At 39.5% G+C, this 19,743-nt stretch overlaps 1 protein-coding gene across 2 annotated transcripts in view; it reads left to right on the top strand.

Annotated features, from left to right (window-relative positions):
- The first annotated feature begins 1,385 nt into the window (after positions 1–1,385).
- The window catches only part of smg1 (SMG1 nonsense mediated mRNA decay associated PI3K related kinase), a 40,552-nt gene continuing 22,194 nt past the window's right edge, over positions 1,386–19,743 (top strand). The window contains exons 1-26 of one of the 2 annotated variants that reach the window (XM_074695996.1): positions 1,386–1,645; positions 5,277–5,425; positions 5,682–5,834; positions 6,414–6,550; positions 8,273–8,331; positions 8,886–9,096; positions 9,289–9,414; positions 9,521–9,593; positions 10,223–10,320; positions 10,537–10,710; positions 10,876–11,097; positions 11,372–11,473; positions 11,834–12,124; positions 12,243–12,373; positions 12,906–13,067; positions 14,757–14,875; positions 14,992–15,079; positions 15,212–15,313; positions 15,790–15,930; positions 16,323–16,549; positions 16,833–17,032; positions 17,154–17,315; positions 18,620–18,774; positions 18,862–18,995; positions 19,152–19,463; positions 19,583–19,721. In XM_074695996.1, coding sequence (XP_074552097.1) covers positions 1,569–1,645; positions 5,277–5,425; positions 5,682–5,834; positions 6,414–6,550; positions 8,273–8,331; positions 8,886–9,096; positions 9,289–9,414; positions 9,521–9,593; positions 10,223–10,320; positions 10,537–10,710; positions 10,876–11,097; positions 11,372–11,473; positions 11,834–12,124; positions 12,243–12,373; positions 12,906–13,067; positions 14,757–14,875; positions 14,992–15,079; positions 15,212–15,313; positions 15,790–15,930; positions 16,323–16,549; positions 16,833–17,032; positions 17,154–17,315; positions 18,620–18,774; positions 18,862–18,995; positions 19,152–19,463; positions 19,583–19,721 — 3,944 coding nt within the window. In that variant the 5' untranslated portion in view covers positions 1,386–1,568. Of the gene's footprint in view, positions 1,646–5,276; positions 5,426–5,681; positions 5,835–6,413; positions 6,551–8,272; positions 8,332–8,882; positions 9,097–9,288; positions 9,415–9,520; positions 9,594–10,222; positions 10,321–10,536; positions 10,711–10,875; positions 11,098–11,371; positions 11,474–11,833; positions 12,125–12,242; positions 12,374–12,905; positions 13,068–14,756; positions 14,876–14,991; positions 15,080–15,211; positions 15,314–15,789; positions 15,931–16,322; positions 16,550–16,832; positions 17,033–17,153; positions 17,316–18,619; positions 18,775–18,861; positions 18,996–19,151; positions 19,464–19,582; positions 19,722–19,743 lie in introns of both variants that reach the window. The other variant, XM_074695995.1, reaches the window with a different exon arrangement.

Genomic DNA, 19,743 nt, shown 5'->3' with positions numbered 1-19,743 from the left:
GAACGCTATACGCACTGTGATTGGCTCATTGCATGTGTGGGCGGGACTTAGCTCAGGTCAATTGAACAAACAGGTGGTTCCTGAAAGGGCTATTCCACTATTCTTGTGCACTACATGATCTCTTCTCATGGAGCACTTCATGATGTCAAGGCTCCCATCACTTTTTGCTTTTTCTGAAGAGTTGCACGCTGCCCTACAAGGGCTATTGTTCAGGCTTCTGTATGAACCACCTGTGGCCAGGTACCTGTATATACCGATGTTCTGACAGACAATAATGATAATTCATTTATGATATCAAATCTGCACACTAAGTGGGTTACAAATTGTTATTTTATTAATGTCTATTTAGGTTATATCTAAATCTTATGGCCCCTTTACATTTATGGTTAAAATGTTTATTTACTCGTGATTGAATTTGCTCAACCTGGAATTTGATGCTGTTATGTGATGTTGATTGAATTAGTTTTAGGGCAGGCACTCTAGTTTTTATTTAGGTTTGATTTTTGCAACAAGGCTCAGTTTTAGTTTAGTTTTATTTTTGTCATACCTTATTAACCAGGTGCAGGATTCAAATAAGGTCAGAGTAAATATTTTGTCATACTGTTTATTTTCAAGTCCAACATAGTGCTCACTGCTTAGTCAATGCTGATACCGAAATGTTGGCTGCTGCCTTAAACACATGAAAATGATATAAACTTAGTATAAAAATATAAACATAAATTATGTAAAATAATGTTGACATAAATTACATAAAAATAATATTAAAATGAATTATAAAAAAACAATAGAATATGAGCTTCAATAAATAAAAACTTGAACTCTGTAACAATAAAGGCAGACTCAAATACAATAAAAAACTTGGACTCTGTAACAATTAAACTATTACAGATGCTCTAATTCATTGCTCCATTACGTTTCGTCGCAGCACAGCGCACAGACAGTCGGTGCAGTCAACAAGCTTGTCCCTATACGCCGCTATGATGGTGCTGTGCGGCACTGACAACTGCCTAAAACTGTCTAAAATTGGTTGGGAAAATGTCAAAAACTATAACTAAGGGAATTTTGTCTATCATTTTAGTTAGTTTCAGTTAGTTTTGTGAACACAAGATACAGTTTTAGTTTACTTATCGTTTTTGTTTTCTTTTGTAGTTTTTATTAGTTTGAGTTAATTGCAATGTATTTTAAATTTTAGTTTTCGTTTTTAGTTTCGTTTTAGTTAACTATTACAATCTTGCTTGGGATACCCTTCAAGTTTATAAAGCTCTTTTAAAATGCCCTCTGGGTGCCTCTAAAGTGAGACAAATGAAAGGTAAAAAGGGGGCTGTAAAATCAAAGCAGTTATAGCAGGGTTTCAGTCTGTCCAGAAGATGGCAGCAGAGAAATGTCAAGGATCCCAGCTACACCGAGAACCCTGGGAAGAAGAAGAAGCTCTACCGTATGCTAGCTCTTCGAGGGATTTCCAGTTGCTAGCCAATTTATCAGTCTTCGAAACGCATAACAGTAAAAGAAACACAAGAGAGGCGATACTGGTACCGCTGCCAGTGGGTCATGCTGCTCTCCAAAAGGTAATGAGCCGTAAAGCCTCGGGGTCTCGGCTCAGCGGCGCCCACAAACTGCAGCCACCCTGGAATGACTGGCAGTCCAGGTTTGTGTTCCTTTTCGGAGAAGGGTTGGTTGGTAATAATCGGGGATTCTCAAGGCCTATAGTGTGCTGTTTTTTTCTGTTCTGTTGGCAATGCCAAGTGTCTAATCACCACGACAGTGTTACCGTTATCACAACATTTATTATCTTCAAAACAAAGCGTTTTGAAGCTTCTCATTTCACATAACGCCTAACCTTTTGGCTAGGGTTAACTGCCCAGAAGCCCGCCTGGCGGACTGTTGAGCCCGGCGCTAACTTTAGCTCGGTGGAGGAACACTGACACGCTGAACACTTTAATAATACCACTTCGAATACTGTAATTGCTAAGTATTACCAGGAGAACCAAGCTCACATCAGCGAAATTTATGGTGGTTAGAGCCAACTGTTAACGTGTAGTTTCAAAAGGTTGTTCATCTCAGAATGACAAATTCTGAACACACCATGTTAGCATCACCACGACACTGACACAGCTAACAGCTAACATGAGAGAGACGCCACCCATCTCCAACATTATCAGCTCTCTTAATCAAAGAACTTCAATCTTTATTGATTAGCGGTTGCTTGAAAGTATGCATGTTTTTCTGTAAGAGCGTAAAGGTTGTCTTACTGCGTTTGTGTATAGTAACTTTCAGAGCTAAAACAGAACATGCGTCAACGTTTAAATTTCACAACACATGTAACAACAGGTGTGAACTATTCTTTCTAGCTGAGTAGTGGGCAGCAAACTCTCAGGGAGCCTCGGGTTCTCTGTTATATCAACCACTACTCTGGTTAAGTTTTGCTGTGCTATAACCATGTATGCTACTGTGACACAAACAAAAAGTGACTCTTGCGCCTCAACAATCCTAACCCTGTACAAAAATAAATAACAAATGTGCAAAGTGCAGAATGAAAGCATTGTGTAAAATCAAGTGAACCCTCATTACACATAAGTCTCTACAGATAAATGTAAATTGATATATTTATATAAAGAGAGATTTATATTCATCTACTGAAAGAAATTGCCTTATGCTCTTTAGATTTTCATTTTGAGACACACTTGAAATTTGCTGCTCACAGTAGCAGAGTGAACGATCTGATTTATTAACATTAAATAGAGTCAGAGTCCAGAGTCCAGCATAGAAAATCGCCTACTCTTTCATTCTCTCACAGTCATAAGGATGTGTTTAGGTACCTAAACATGGCACTGTTTGATTGTACGTGAATCTGTTCCAGGTACTACAGACAGACTTTGGTTGGTACTAGGGATGCACGATATTGGATTTTTGCCGATATATTGAAACCCCTTTTGGCCAATACCGATAATCACAAGTTTGTTTGTTTTTTTCACTGTAAAGAAAGCTAAGTCTATCCTGCACTGGAATTTATATGTTACTCTTATTGTAACGGTCGTATTTCTTTAAGAAACACACATAAAACAAGACAAAAAACATCTGATTTTACCATAAATAAGAAATGTATTATTTTTTCAAACTCAAGAAATTCAGTATTGAAATACAGAAAAATAATTCCTTTAGATCACATGAACTTTAAATGTACAATGCATTTTTAAACATAACCAAGTTGCATTTGATTATTTTAGAGCTACTGTAACAACCTGGTGACAGACACAGAGCTCTGCAGTGCAAATAAATGAAGTGCTACATTTTATTTAAGGAGCTTATTTTTCAGATGGAAAATGATAATAATCCTAACTGAATAGCACCTTATCAGCTGCGCCTATCAGCAGAAATTTTCATATCTGCCGATACCGATAAACGTGTTTTTAAGCTTCTATCAGCCGATACTGATATTGTGCCAATAATATCGTGCATCCCTAGTTGGTACCTATAAAAGTACCTTATTTGGTAACAATCCCTACCTGTGTGTCCATTTTACTACTATGTATTTCAAAGTCTGCAAAATTTCTAGAGTGACCATTATCTTATTCTGTATACAGGGTGTCTGCCGGGTCGTAAAAACTGTTAAAAGTTGATAAAATCAATTGTGGGAAAATTAAGGCCCTTAAAACGTATTAAAAAGTCTTAATCGTAATGTTATGAGGTATTAAATTTTATTGGTATTCAAGCTTTGACTCCAAACTTATCCATGAATATTTATTTTCCTCCTTGTGACTGTTACAAACTAATTTGACATGCCAGACAGACAGTTCCATATATCCGCCACAGAAATAGTCCATCTGTTTCGAAAATGTTTTCAGGGTCTGAACCTTCAAAAATAACCACACCTGGTGATTGGACGATCATTCACACTCATCACAGACCAGCATGAGGATCTGGAAAAAGCTTTAGCGTCTCAAAATATTTCACTCTAGATCATAAGAGTTTCTCAAGCCTCCTGAGAAAATTTCTCGGACTTTTGATGACCTGGGATTTTGGATTCTTAGGTTTAGAGAAAGCTTCTCCTGATCTCAGTTGTTTTGGAACAAATTTTCTTGGTTAAAATCACCTTTTTACTGGATACTATGTAATGAGATAGGGGATTTATCAATACAGTTATGTAGCTCTGTTGTTTGAGACGTGACAACAAGCAAAGTTGTAATTTTGTGAGGGCTATATGTATTGCTAGCAGCCTAACATATCCGTGGGCTAATGTGACAACAAACTCAGTTCATACAGTAGTTTAGTAGCCCTCCGTATGTATTTTATGCAAGTTGGCCTTAAATAACTGTTACTTGTTGTGGGAATGGGAATGTCAATTAACCTGCCTTTAGTTTCATTTATACTTTCAAGCTTTATTCCTTCTCAGCTTACCTAAGTTATGTTAAAATGAAAACTACAATCATCAAAGATTGGTTGCTAACAGCAGCTTAAAGTCTTGAGACTTTTTGAAAGGTTTTTAAAAATAGTCTGAAAAAGGTATTGAATTTAACCTCAGGATTTCAGCATAAACCCTGTGTATGAAACAGTTACTGTCTCAGGGTACCTCACAATGTTTGTTCCGAATGCCCCAAAATAATGACTCGACTCAACAAGGGGGAAAAAATTAAAGAAGGTTATAGCAGCTATATTTAAAAATAAGAATGGTGTTTTTGTGTTTTTTTAGTACCCCAACAGTATTGGACTCACAAAAACTAGAAAGGAACCAGTCAGTCTGTCTCTCTTCCCAGCTTTCTCTCTGTGTGCAAAAGACATAAACCTGTGTGGCTTTCTTCGATGTTTAAAGGACCAAACAAATGTTAGTATTTGCTGACCTATGAAAGAGGCATAGTGGCAGTGGCGAAGAGGGAAACAGAAGCATAGCAGGCAGGGAGAAGTGCAACTTGAGCAGCAAACCAAATCCAACACCTTCCTGCACATTTCAGCTCAAGCAAATGTGATGTGTTTTAAAAGTCTTAAAGAGCATAAATGCTGGTAAACGAATGAGAATAGCAGCTTCCATTTTACCACACCATTAACTTTACCAGGAATCTTTCTCTCCTCTTTTTTAATCACTAAACAACTTAAAACTTTATTATTGTGGCTCTGTTTTTTGTATGCTTATGTGATTTTAATGTAGAAGAAAGAATGCTTGAGCCTATGCTCAAATAAGCATGAATCAGATGTGTACATTTCATATTTACCTAAGCAATTACATATCGCAAAACTGTGCGATAATCTATAAACTGTTTTTATTTGTCTGTCCATGTATCCAGACTTGACAATCTGTCATCCAGCCAAAACGAAGTAAAACCCAGAGAGCTTGGTCCAGCAGTGTTGTATGACGTGTTACCCTCCAGCTGCCCCGACCAGCCAGTGGTGCACAGCGATGCTTACACTGCCGAAGATACACACCAGGAAGAGGGTGAGATCTCTATTAGTATTGGGATTAGAATGATTACTTATCCAGCATAATTAGAGAAAAGTCAAAGGGGAAAATTTTCTTTTTTTTTAACAGTTGTTCTGATAACACTTGGTCCTTCTAACCCTTTACAGATGATAGCTATTACATTTTTTTCCCCTAAATTTAACCCCCAACACAGAAAATGATTGTTCAGTGTTCTCATTGCTTATGCAAATTGTACATCCTTCTATTTCCTCAAATACTTTGTGCCCCACAGGTGGATATGAAGCTGGTCAAGGTGTCTGCGATAATACACTTGGTTGGAAGTCGATGGGGCAAGAGTTGAGGCCCAATGACGTGACAACAGATTTGACTCCTTTTCAGCATGGAAACTGTGGTTTAACTTCAAAGGACATGAAGAAATTGCAGGGTAATCTGCTACAAAGCTTTTTGTATTCTCATTACTAAACCATAGTTTTTAAAAAGAAATTGTATTTTAGGGTTATTTTCAAAATATGAGCTCACTTTGCAGAAATCTTGGCTTACTCAGATATTAGATTTACTGTGTGCTAAGGATTGGGAATTGATGCGTCCTAATTTGCACATTAACTTTGGCTTATTTTCTTATCTGCCAGTTCTTTTGTTTTTTTACAGCTGTATTGACTTTTTCTGAATTCTTGTATGCTTTGACCAGGTTATGTTGTTCTCAAGGTAAAAGAAAAACTTGTCATCAGATGAGACCTTATGGGACCTTTACATAGCTTTCATTTTACCAAATCATTAACTTTACCAGGAATCCTTATGGGACCTTTACATAGTGCTGAGATATTTCTGCAGACATCACACATCCAGGGAATTTAACTAAGAGTGAAGTAATTTATTTCTCCCATTTCAGACTTGAAAACCAACCTGTGAAGATTCAGTCATTGTAAACATAGTCCAACTTTAAACAGTACTGACCAAAGATGGCCTTTTAACAGATGTGATGTTACTAATTTTGTTTTTACAGACAGAGGAATGGCTCACTCAGAGGAGTCTCGGCTAGCCAACCTCCTGCGCCGGGTCTCCAGGGAAGATGATCGCGACCGGAGGCTTGCCACTCTCAAACAGCTGAAAGAATTCGTCAGCCATGGGGAGAATAAGTTGGTGAGAATGTTTCCCTTTTTTTTTTTTTTTACACCTATTTAAATGCCCTTTAGTGGGACACATGGAAATGATCTCAAAAAGAATTCTATAATTCAGTCAAGACTTCAAAGATTTCATTTTGTGCCATAAGTCACTCACACAGACTAGTTCTGTGTAGGGATGGGTACCTTTCACATTTGAAACGATACAGTACCAATGCCCGGTACCTGGCAATCAGTACCGGTGCTCAACGGTACCAATTTTCTGTACTTTTCTGTGTTCATGTTGTAAAAAATATCAATTTGTTTCATAATGTTTTTTTTCCACTTTGACATATTTATTCTTCAATATATTAACTTGCAATGCTGTTTTCATGTCCAGCATGGAAAATTGCCTACTCTTTCACTCCCTCACAGTCACAAGGATGCATTTAGGTACCTAAACATGGTACCTTTTGATTTAACAAGAATCGATACCCGGTACTTTTGACAGGATTCGGTCAGTACCTTCAAGAGTACCTAATTCGGTACCCATCCCTAGTTCTGTGCACCAAATAGCAAACTTCTGCACTGCACTTACAGCTGCCCATTGATGAATTCTAAAAACACAACAAAGTCAGAGCTGCATGAAAAGCATACATTTCTATCTCAGGCTTTCAAGAGAGGTTACCAGGAATTAAAGTTCAAAGCATAATTCATTTTAATTTGTGTCTGGTGCCATTTGTGCACTATTATAGTGTAATCCACGCAGGGAAAAAGTGACAAGAAGTCCCAGGTCTATCAACCAGGGAGATGTGTAAAAGCACCAGGTTGTTTTACTTATCTGGGAATGGGAATATAATTTCAAGTGATAAGTAATCAGGTCACTTCAACAAGGGATTGTGTAAACACATGTGCACACACTGCATGTGTCAAGCAAGCAAGAGTTGCTTACTTGGTATGGAAAGTTGATCTGTTTGGCTTCCCCCTGCCCTCTGTGCCTTCTGAGAACCAGCTTCACTCACTGCAGGTCAGCCAGTGCTGGACGATCCAGTGGGAAGTGCAGTTTGACAAGAGTAATTGGGGCTAAGTGCTATCTGTAAAAGATGGGACGATTGAGATACCAGATGATCAGGGAATGCCCTGGATGTTTATTTTCTTAAAGAGCATTGCATGCCACCTGTTCAGGCTGGTGAAGATGCTGGATCTGTGGGAGACTTTTGACAACAGTTACCCAGGAATGAGGATGGTGTGGGATTCACCCTTCACGAGACATCTAAGTCTCACGCTCAGCTGACCTGTTCAATGTTAGCTGCAAGATTTTCCAGCCATGAGCAGAGGCCTGGCTGCTGATGATTGAGATCGTCAATAAACTGCTCCATAGAAAGAGCTCAGGTGTAAAATCCAAGACACCTGCACTGGAGGCTGTAGTGGTCAACTTATAGCTGAATGCAGAAGTTTGATCTACCGAGTGACAGTGAAAGAAAATATAAGGACAAACTAATAAATCTGTTGGCTGAAGTGACCAATGGCTCTAGTCAAAAAACATTATAGTAAAACATGCAGGATCAACACTTCTCAAAATGATTAAAACTATTCTCAGATCAAAGATGCTCTTTTTTCTTTGTTGGATCATTTCCCTGCTGCACGGTCATATAATCAAAGGTGGAAGAGCGCTGGTTTGGCTTAGTTGTCAGCTTGTGTACCCTATGTACAGTCCTGCTTCACCCTGCTGACCAACTAACTTTTTATTTCCCCATTATAGATACTGGTCAAACAGATGGACAACATCCTCAGCACCTTGAATGACATTTTGAACGAGAGGTAAGTGAAAGTTGTGTTTCATAGCTTCATTTGTGGATATTTGCAGAGCTTGTGCTGCATTCTTTAAATACTTAAATTGGTGTTTTTTTCAGTTTAAGTTACCAAGGCCATGCCCTCAGTTTTTAAACAGATGCTTTTCATTATTAGGGTCTCTTCTTCAGGAGAAACTTTTCAACAGGCCTGGTGCACATGCAATAGTCAAGACAAAAAATTAAGACTGGAGGATTTAGAAAATTCAAGACCCTTTTGTGTGTATTGTATGGGCTCTAAATTTTGGATTTAGTGCAAAAAAGTAAAGTGAAAAATCCAGTGATCACATTAGAGCCTCAATAGAGCCACAGCCTAACTACTTGGGCTTCAACAATTTTAAGGATTGTTTTGGTTTTCATAATGATTTGTTGCTCGGACCTGAATTATCCTCAGGAACACAATTCAAAAAGAAAGAAGAAACAAGTCCTTTATTGTCATCCCTGTCAGTTTGTTTACAGCAGTTATAGATGGCTGATCTTGTAACATCGTTGTTCTTCTTGTTCTTCCCATGTTCTGTGCAGCAGCAAGCTGCTGTGGGAGTTGCGTCAAGATGCAGCGGCATGCCTGGGTCTTCTCTGCACCGTGCTCAGCTACGAGGCTGAGCGCATCTTCAAGTGGCTCTTTCTGAAGTTCACTACGTGCAGCCGTGATGAAGTGAAGCTGTTGTATCTGGTGGCAGCACAGCGTGCGTTGGAGGCGGCTGGAGAAAGGAAGGCTTTCTCTCACGTCATGCAGGTAACATATTCAGGCTTCGCTGCCATTTAGAGGCTGCAGCAAAAATTTTTGAGCTACTGAGTTTAGGAAACCCTGATGTTTCATTCAAAGAATGTTGTTCACATTTGATAAGAAGACAAGTATCAGAAATCAATCTGTCCTATACATCCAGCTCCCATACTCACAGTTTTCATCAACTTTTTCTCATTCCAGCTGGTGATGAGCAACTTGCAGTCCATCCTGGAGAATGTTGACACCCCAGAGCTGCTTTGTCAAAGTGTGAAGTGTATTCTTCAGGTGGCTCGCTGCTATCCACACGTCTTCAGCACAAACTTCAGAGTGAGTGTTTCAGCAGTGACTGGTCGATTTGCTATAACTTTACAAACATTTAGAGGTAGAGAATCTGCATCTGTATCAGGTTTTGACTTCCCTTGTTTTTACACAGGACACAGTTGACATCCTGGTGGGCTGGCACATTGACCACACACAGAAGCAGGCAGTCACCCAGCAAGTTTCAGGTAGGTCCAGTCTTTACTTTAATCTTGTTAACTGATATGTATGAGGATTCTGTTATCATGTCATCTTGCATAATTCTATTTTTAATCCATTTTTTATCTTTTCACAACTATTTTTTTTTCATTATGTAAAGAAAATAAGTCTAAACAGGCCTATAAGCCTAGACTTGACTGCAACAATGCTGCACAAGAAAGTGTGGAAAAGTCCTTTAAATTCCTCTGAATTGTGTGTAGTCACACCCTTAGTTTTAACATACCATATTTTCTGTTTACAAGCTTTTCTGCAGGGTACACTCTTTGGTTTTTAGTCGTCTTTGTGATGCACCCATGACTGTTCTAATCACTCTCTAAATTTGTCAGTAAAGTCATTCATAGTCATCTGTTTTTTTGATTCATACTTGAATTTGAAAGTATGTTTTCAGGCGTGAAGTCATTTCCCAGTCCCAGATTTTGTGCAAAGAACTTTTGGGAGGCATAAAATACAAAAAAAATAGATTTATGTAAATCCTGCTGCTTTGTTGTTGTTGTTGTTGTTTTTATTTATCTATCAATGTTTCCTGTGACAAGATGGAAAAGCATAACAGCAGCAACATGTTTTTTTCTACTCCTGTGTTCTCCCTATTTTTTTTTAGGATGGTTGCAGAGTTTGGAACAGTTCTGGGTGGCAGATCTGACCTTCTCCACCACTCTGCTGGGACAATTCTTAGAGGACATGGAGGCATATGCAGAGGTCAAGCTTTTTTCAAAGTTTTAACCCATACAGTTTTTCCTTGGTCATACTTTGATACAGTTTAGAACTCAACAAATATCATGAATTAATGTTTTTTGGAAATGAAAAAAGCTAACAAAAAGATTGCCAAGTTCTTATTGAATGCTAGTAAAATTTGCTGTTGGAATTTAAAAAAAATATCATGTATGACTCTAAATATTTGTATGACTCACACAGGATCTGAACCATGTTGGGTCTGGTGAGGTGCTGGATGAAGACATCCCCCCTCCATCTGTATCTCTTCCCAAGCTGGCAGCTCTGTTGAGGGTTTTCAGTACAGTTGTGCGCAGCATAGGAGAACGATTCAACCCCTTCAGAGGACCACCGATCACAGAGGTCTACGTCAATGATGTAAGAGCTCCACCTAACTTGACTGAGCAGCGTAAAAACAACAGAACTAATGGTTTCAGAAGAGAGAATGAGTGTGTGATTGGTTTTGAAGTAATGGTACCTCTTAAGTATGACTAATAATCTTCACCACTGCTCCCTTAACGTCAGTTTTCTCTGTTTCCTCAGGTTCTCAACCGGGTTCTGGCTTGTGTTACCACAGCAAAGCAGGTTCAGTTTTCTGAGGCCGTTCTTACAGCAGGAAATGAATGTGTTGGAGTGTTGCTGGCTAGTGTTGAGCCCTGTGGTCAGCTGCTCGTGGCTGTCCTAGACTATGGCCTGGACCAACTGGACTGCTGCCGTACCTGCTGCTCTGACTACAGTCTGGCAGTGCTTAGCCTTCTTACACTGGTAACTTCATTTTACTGACTAAAATACCCACAATATTTGTAAAGGTTAAGTTTAAACCTGTGTTGTGATTGTAACAGTGGCGTTAGAGGTCAGGTGAAATAGATTTTATTGTAATTTTCACTTTATTAAGATAAGATTTAAACATCTTTCAAAAAGTTTCTTTTTTTAATAAAAATTTTTTGTTAGTGAGGAGATGGACCAACTGAGTTTCTAAGTTTTTGCTTGTTTTTTAAACATTTTGTTTTAATAATTGTTACTTATTATTTACTTTCAGATTGTTGACCGAATCAACACAAAGCTGCCGGTGTCTTTTGTTGAGAAATTGTTGGCACCAGACTCCCGGCTGCTGGAACTGCGTTTTCATAGGGAGAAAGAGGTGTGTGTGTGTGTGTGTGTGTGTGTGTGTGTGTGTGTGTGTGTGTGTGTGTGTGTGTGTGTGTGTGTGTGTGTGTGTGTGTGTGTGTGTGTGTCTGTGTGTGTGTGTGTCTGTGTGTCTGTGTGTCTGTGTGTCTGTGTGTCTGTGTGTGTGAGAGAAAGGCTTTAAAATGAGATTTTGACAACAAACTACAAAACTATGTTTTATAATAACCCAGGGAGGCTCTAACCAGGTGTAAATGGTTTGAATCTGATAAATGAAACTGTATTACTTTAACTTTTAACACATGTAGTATGGGATATCATGCCTGGAATTTATCGTTATAACTTTTCATTTCTTTGTGTGGTTCTTACTCCCCAGGTGATGACAGCTGTTCATGGTGTGTACCAAGCACTACTAAGCCTGAAAAACATTCCAACACTGGAGGCAGCTTATAAAATGGTACTGGGTGAGATGTCATGTGCCTTTTCCAGCCTGATGGCAACCCTGGAACCAACTGACAGTGTCCTGGCATCTGGTGGCACCTGCCCCAGTATTGAGCATCCCGCTTTTGCCCCTCTCACCTTAACCCCAGAGACTGCCCAGTTTGTCCTTGTCTTCAACCTCAGCACCCTCACCACCATTGGAAACACCAAGAATTCTCTTATCGGGGTGAGAACAGCTCTCTCCTAGATTTAGTCCTGCCTTTCAAAGAGAAAATAGTCCATCACCATCCTAGCTTCTATTTTTTTGTGCCTGGTCATAACATTTTAACTTTTTTTGTGTTCAGATGTGGGCGCTGTCTCCTACAGTCTTTGCTCTGCTGAGTCACAATCTGATGCTGGTCCACTCTGAGATAGCAGTCCACTACCCTGCCATCCAGTATGCTGTACTCTACTCCCTGTACTCCCACTGCACCAGGTAATACACACAGCTATACTGTGGTCAACAACACACTGTTCACAAAGCTTTAAAGTGAACTCCATTCGTTTTTATGTATTTGTCATTTTTAACTTCCAGCTTATCAAACTATCAGGAGTGAAAAAAAAAGTGAAGCGTCAAGCCAACTTGGCTGTTATTTGCACTGTAACTGAAGACGAATCCCTGCTCCCTTTTATGAATTCATAGTCAAATATATTACATTTTACATTTTTGCCACATACTTAGCAATTTCCTGTCTCCTTATTGTTAAGTGACGAGCATGCACCCCAACTTTATTTTTGATGAGGGGTTGTTGTTTTTTCTTTCTCAAACTGTTTCAAATAACTTGGCTAATTTATAGAATCATCATCCTGCAACCAAGCACTGCCCCTTGACTTTCACCTTGAAGTCCTGAAAACAATGTTAAAAAATAGGTCTCATGCAAACTACACAGCTACAAAAATGTAAGTTTTGAAACCATTCTTGCTACTTTCCAGTCTCTTTACTAATTAAGTTTATTCTGTTTATCCAGACATGATCACTTCATCTCCTCCAGTCTGTCGTCGTCCTCCCCGTCCTTGTTTGATGGAGCCGTCATCAGCACTGTTACCACAGCAACTAAAAAACATTTCAGCACACTCCTGAGCCTTCTTGGAGTTCTTCTGGTGAAGGAGCACCTCTACCATGAGGCCAGGTTCTCACCCTTTTCTTTCACACTCACACAAACACAGGCACACAGTGCGCAGAATGTTAATAATCACCTTTAGCCATCAATATCTGTTTTGTATATAAGCATCTTTAAAGATGGAGTGTTTAATATGGTGAAAGATAGGTGGGATAGTTTGTATTAGTGAAAAGTCTGTGCAAATAAACTCTGTGATGTGACTCTTATTTTTTTAAAACTACAGAAAAGCTATACATTAGCCTGTTTATTACCCATCTACTGATTTAAATCATGAACAAGTTTACTTAAATTTGATATAAAAAAAAAAAAGATTTTCTTTATTTAAAGTGTTTTATTTACCAAGCTCTAAAAAGTCCCTCTGATGAAATGGTCTGTAATGCCCCAATGGGGCCAGATTTTTACCTATTTGTGGGTGGTCAAATTAAGATTAAAATGAAAATTTCAATTCACAGTTGATTAGTTGTCTGTTTATTGACATTTACTGCAAGTTCCTTTTTAACTGACAGTAAATTCAGACAATGCGAATGAGACTTCTGAAAAAATTTTGGAGTAGGGCTGCAACTAACGATTATTTTTAGTGTCGACTAATCTATCAATTATTTTTTCGATTAGTCGATTAATCACGATTATTTTGAGTTTCAACCTAATTTGGCCTTTAAAAGGTTCAGACCTTTATAATTCAACCTGTGTTTTGCATTTTCACTGCATTTACCCAGAGTTAGGTTCTCACCTCTGATTGGTCAGCCCTGTGTCACGTTTGTTTTTTTGTTTGTCTTTATTTCATTCATGATGACGTGAAAAAATATAAGTACTTGGCTATACAAAAAAATAAATATGCTAAATCTCAAACTGAATGAAGCAGTTGTACGGGAAATTAAGTCGTTGTACGCAGTGTTGGACAGACCGTTTATTAGTGACTTTGGGCTTGTTTTCTAATGTTTATTTGCTCATTGAGGCTTTGCTCTCTGTATGATCCCGTCTGACTCTCCCCCAACCCTCCATAACAACGCGTTAAGTTTCGTTTCTCTACATGCGCTATTTCCACTTCGCTCACGCACACTCCGCCCCTCCTCCTCCTCCCCGCTGAGTGTTACTGGTGCAGTGTGAGCTTGAGAGTGATAAATTTCCTCTCTTTTCAAAAGTTATGGGAATTTTTTACACTAGTTTGAAAAACTGTTGGTAACAGAGAGTGAAGAAGACTCTCTAAATCACGTTATCAGACGCTAAACTCCGGGAGCTGTCAGGCTCCGTCAGAGCCTCCGTCAGCGCACAGCGCTCTCTGGGAGTGGAGATTTTTCCTCATCAATATTCCTCACGTATGAACTTAGTGATCTTTTCCCATAAAAGTATCCAATAACACAGCACCTCATGCTGTGAACTGAAGTTACAAATGAGTATTACCCCCTGGTATTTGATTTCACCATGTGACAACAACAAAAACAATAATACGACGCGTCGACTATTAAAATTTGCGTCGATGAATTTTTTTCGTCGACGTAGTCGATTATGTCGACTAATCGTTGCAGCCCTATTTTGGAGCTTTGCAGTTGTCGTCTCTGGGGGCAAGTGACATGAGCACTACAATAAATGAAATGCATTAAAAAAGAAAAAAACAATACTTTGTCCACATTTAAAATGCATTACAATAGAATACATCAGAAGTACCTATCTACAAGTATCTGTTTTTTCCTTTGCCAGGAGACTTCTGCTGACTTGGGCTCAGGAAATATCTGTGCTGATGAAGAAGTCTGACACCTATGGCCCTCTCTTCTCCCTCCCATCCTTTCACAAGTTCTGTAGGGGCCTGCTGGCGAATGGTGAGCAGAACATTTCCACTACAAAGGCTTTTCAGGCTATGACCTTGTTATTTCTGTAGTTAAGTTTTTTGTGACTGGTGTTTTTAAAAATTCCCCCCCCTTGTTTTTCTGGGTAGCTTTGAATGAAGATCAGAGCATTTGCCTTCAGACCTGCCACAGCTTGCAAGTCCTCTCTTCATCACTGACGCCTGAGTTGCTGCAGAGGTAAAGTTGTATAACCATCACTCAGAAGCTTGAATTATTAATACATTAATGTCATCTGCATTTTTTTCATTTTATATTGACGTAGGAATACATTTGCTAATAAGTTGTGTGTGTTGTGTGGCTGTCCCATAGGTGTGTGGATGTGTGCAGAGTCCAGTTGGTCCACTCAGCAGTGAAGGTTAGGCAAGCCTACGGCAAGCTGCTCAGGACAATCCCACTTGATGTGACGTTGAGGTAAGACTTCTGTTACTACTAGAAGATTTTTAATAAACCAATTTATCCGTACAAATTGCACTGTGTATGATTACCACAACATGGAAGAGTACAACTGTAGTTCTGATTACAGAATACATAGTAGCAAGTTGTCAAAGGACTAATACACAGAACGTTATTACATTAACAGATGAAAACAGCAAAAATATATATTTTTTATTTGTTGGATTTCTAGATTTCTTTGTGTTTTTTGTGTTGGATTGCTTTTAAATGCTGAGGATATGGCACACATTGCTTTTTAGAGCTTATGTCCATGACTTATTTATGTGGCAGGAAGTTTGAAAATAATGGGCAGAAAAAAGCCCACTGATATTCTCTATCAAAAGATCTGTGTCTCTGTGACCAGTGACTCATACAGCTAGGGTTTTAGACCATTTTTTACAATGATGTTTAATTGTAATCATGTTTTGTGTGTGTGTGTGTGTGTGTGTCGGTAGTAATCACAGCCACCCCAAGATGAGGGAGATCTCAATGGCCATTCGCTACCATATGAGTCGAGCACCAAGCAGCACATTTCACCCCCAGGACTTCAGTGATCTCATCAGCTTTATCCTATACGGAGTCCTGCATCGTGGAGGGTACTTTTCACTGACATAGAGTGGTCAACTGTATGAATTTTTTGCTCCAGTAATTTGATCAGGGAGCATCAGAAATTGATTTTTATAGTTTGTTTCTCCATCAGAGGAACTTTGTCCTAAATGGTTTGTCTGTAAATTAATAGTGAACGTTATAGCTCAGCTTTTCCTTTTTTGTACTTTGTCTTATCACAAGTGAGGAGACATACTTTATTATAGCTTTCTCCCTACAACTAAAAAACTGTAAGTATGGAAGGTTAGAAAGTCTTTTGACTTGAAATAGTTGACAATTTTCTCTTGTTCTGGTTAGTTCTGTTGATACCATTCCAGAAAGTTGTTCCTCAGGCTTCTTTGCCAAGTGTCACCTCCTAAGCTTCATCGTTCTGTACCCACAGCAAGGAGCCCTGGCTGGAGCGTCTATACCACAGCTGCCAGCGTCTGGAGAAACGAAATGGCCGAGGAGGTGTCGATGGCAACAGGCTGGATGTGGTACCCCACGCGTTGTTGAAAACGGAGACAGTGCTGTGGCAGTGGGCAGTATGGGAGGCTGCACAGTTCACTGTAATGTCAAAACTCAGAACACCATTGGGTCGAGCTCAGGACACCTTCCAGACTATTGAGGGTAAAGAAACTGTTACGTCTATTGTTCATTGTACATAGCTGAGGTCAGTTTCATATAAATATACAGAATTTTCTGCACATGCCTTGCTTTTGTAGTGCAATTGGTCGTGCATGCAGCCAATGCAACAGCCAAATAGGCCATATCATAACAGTACTGTATGACTAATGGTCCTATTTATGTAATGATCGGACATGTGTGCTGGCCCTTGAAATTGGATTTAAGCTGACTTTAACCCATGCCACCCAGCCTTCCATCATATCTCTTTGGTATGTCTGTGTTACAGGTATGATCCGGAGCCTGGCTGCTCACAGTCTGAACCCAGAACAGGATGTTGGAGCTTGGGCCGGTGCAGGCGGTGATGGAGATAGCCACCACTCGAATCAGCTTCGTCTTGCTCTGCTTCTCCAGTATCTCGAGAACCTTGAGAAGCTCATGTACAATGCTTATGAGGGCTGTGCAAATGCTCTCACTGCTCCACCAAAGGTATGCAAAGTCAAGCACAGACTAACAGAAGCCTGTAAAAAACTCTGAGATCAATGAACACCTCTTGTAGCAGCCAGTAGTTTCAGTGTTAATTTATTTAAATTTTCTCTCTGCATCTTAGGGCATCAGGACATTCTTCTACACCAACCGGCAAACATGCCAAGACTGGCTGACGAGGATCCGCCTCGCACTGATGAGGGTCGGTCTTCTCTCTGGCCAGCCTGCAGTAACCATTCGTCACGGCTTTGACCTTCTTTCAGAGATAAAGAACAGCAGCCCCCAGGTTAGTGCAGATGCTCTGTTTCCTGATAACACTCCTGAGTAGCCCACAATCTTACAGTAGTATATATATTAAAAAAATGAAAAACCAAAAGTTTATTAAAAAGTAACTGGAAACCAGTTTTGCAAATCCAAATGCATTCCCCTTCAATACCAAAGTGAACTGTTTTTTCAAAACAGGGCCTCCTCATTGGAACTGGGGTGAGGGAGCTTTCTGAGCGGTTATCTTAAAAAAATCCAAATAAAAACACTAACAACTCTCTGAGTTTAGAATTTTTTTGATAAACATTTGAAAAATATATATAAAAAGTGCACAACAAAACTAACAACTGTCAGAGTTTGAGTATTTTTTAAAGTAAACTAAAGTGCAAAATAAAACAGTTAAACAGATAACTCCCCGGTTCATTCATGTTGTCTGAACAGGACCTGGTGCACATTATGTTAAACCGCAGCAATTAGCAGCATCTAGTGGCGAGGAGGACTTGCTCGACGTAAGATTTTCTTGCCTAGACTATCTGCTGATGGTATCTGCAGCCCTCACGAGTATGGATACCTTGACAAAAGGCTGGTATTGGCCCGATACTGATACCTGGTATTGGTACTCGCCCATCCCTATTTAAAAGTAAACCGGTGACTTTGAATGTGCTTGGTAATTGTGTGATGGGAGCAGCTATGATGGAGACGTTTTTAAGTCCAGGAGACCATAGCATGTTGAAAAACAGTATTCCTTCTTGTGTGTTCATGTAAATGACATAACCAGTGTGCTCCCACTTGCCATTATTATTATTTCCGGTTAAACTTGGGCTGGCCAAGGTAGACTATTTTAAACTGTTAGCAGGGCCAAATTTCCTAACCCCAAGAATGTGGCTCAAGGCTCACTGTAACTGACTGTTTGTCTGAATAGTGTTGTGTCTGTACAATTATTTTACTGCTCTCTACAAGGAATAGTCCAAACCCAGTTTAAAAAAGGGAAAAAGAGAATATAATAATTCTCTGGGGACTGAAAAGATCAAGTGATGTATTTCTTTCTGCCTTGTAAATATTTGTTCCCCCCCCCCAAAAAAAAAAAAATGTAACTGACTTTTTTTTATGTTGTATATATGCCAGTATGCAGGACTGACAAAATAGTACAGGTACCTTATGTTAATGGTTTAAAAAAAACTGATAGTAGCCTGTGTGTTCATGTGTTTGATAATATTGATTTCAGCAAAAAATGAGCAATAAGATCTCGTAGGAACAAATCTATACCTCTAAATGATATGAGTTTGAAACCCCTGGTTTAGATTATTATTAAACTTTGTTTATCAGGGACCGGAGCTAGAGGTTCCTTTGACATTGCTGGTGGAAGCTTTGTGTGAGCTGCATTGTCCTGAAGCCATCCAGGGCCTGTCAGCCTGGAGTCTCCTCACAGCTGGCAAGAGTCTAAGTTGGCTGTCATCAGTTGCACTGCAAGCAGAGGGACGGTAAGTTACCCAGCTTTTTTCAAACGTCCTCTCAATTCATTGAAATAATTAACTAATTCACCTCCATCTGTCTAAATGTGTGTGTAGGTTTGAGAAGGCATCTCTGGAGTATCAAGATCAGCTATCTGCAGTTACAGGAATGGACTGCAGCATCAAAAGCTCTGACTGCTGTCTACTCAAGCTTTCCAGCAACACATGTAGCCCAAAACACACCACCAACGGTATTCCAGTGTTTAATGCTGTCCCTCTAATTACAAATAAAATATGACAGAATTTACATAATTTACTGTGATAGGATACATCATTTTGTAATTTCTATCTTGAAAAAAAGTTGGCATTTGAATTTGTGTATTACATTTATTAAATTTTTCACACAGGTGACATCAAGAAGACGGTGCTGCTAAAATCCAGTGAGTGTTCTCCTGAGGTGATCAACTTCCTGGCCAACAAAGCATGTCAGTGCTACGTGGCCCTCTGCGACTGGGCATCTGTGAAGGAGTGGCAGGCTACAATCCACACCATCAAACAGAACTCTACCAACCCAGTCAGCATCAACCTCAAGACGGATTGTAACTACGTCCAGGCTCTGAGCTGCTTTGAGGATGGAGATCTGGCTGAGTGTGGAGTGCAGCTGGAGCTGCTGCCTGGCGAGGATTACAGCTCACTCTCCAACACCAAGGACAAACTTGGTAAGAGCAAAACAGGAGACCCATATCCTCACATTTTTGGTAACAAGAAGCAATTCTAATTATCCAAAAAATTCCAATTGTTCCAACATTCACATTTAATTGTCTTTTCTGTCTGTCAGATCTCAAAAGGCTTATTCCCTTCATAAGTCCTGATCCAAATGAGCTGCAGAGAGCTGTTGAGGTGCAGCTTCTTCGCAGTGCTGTAAGCGCCATCGGGAAAGCAAATGAACCACATGAGAAGACTGCACTGAATCCAGAGTAAGTGCTGCTCATACATAGC

Source organism: Halichoeres trimaculatus, unplaced genomic scaffold (assembly GCF_033239565.1).
Source record: "Halichoeres trimaculatus isolate MK-OKI-2021-1 unplaced genomic scaffold, fHalTri1.1 fHalTri1_scaffold_20, whole genome shotgun sequence".
NCBI lineage: Eukaryota > Metazoa > Chordata > Actinopteri > Labriformes > Labridae > Halichoeres > Halichoeres trimaculatus.
The sequence above is the reverse complement of the archived record's forward strand: the minus strand, read 5'-3'. Positions and strand labels throughout refer to the sequence as shown.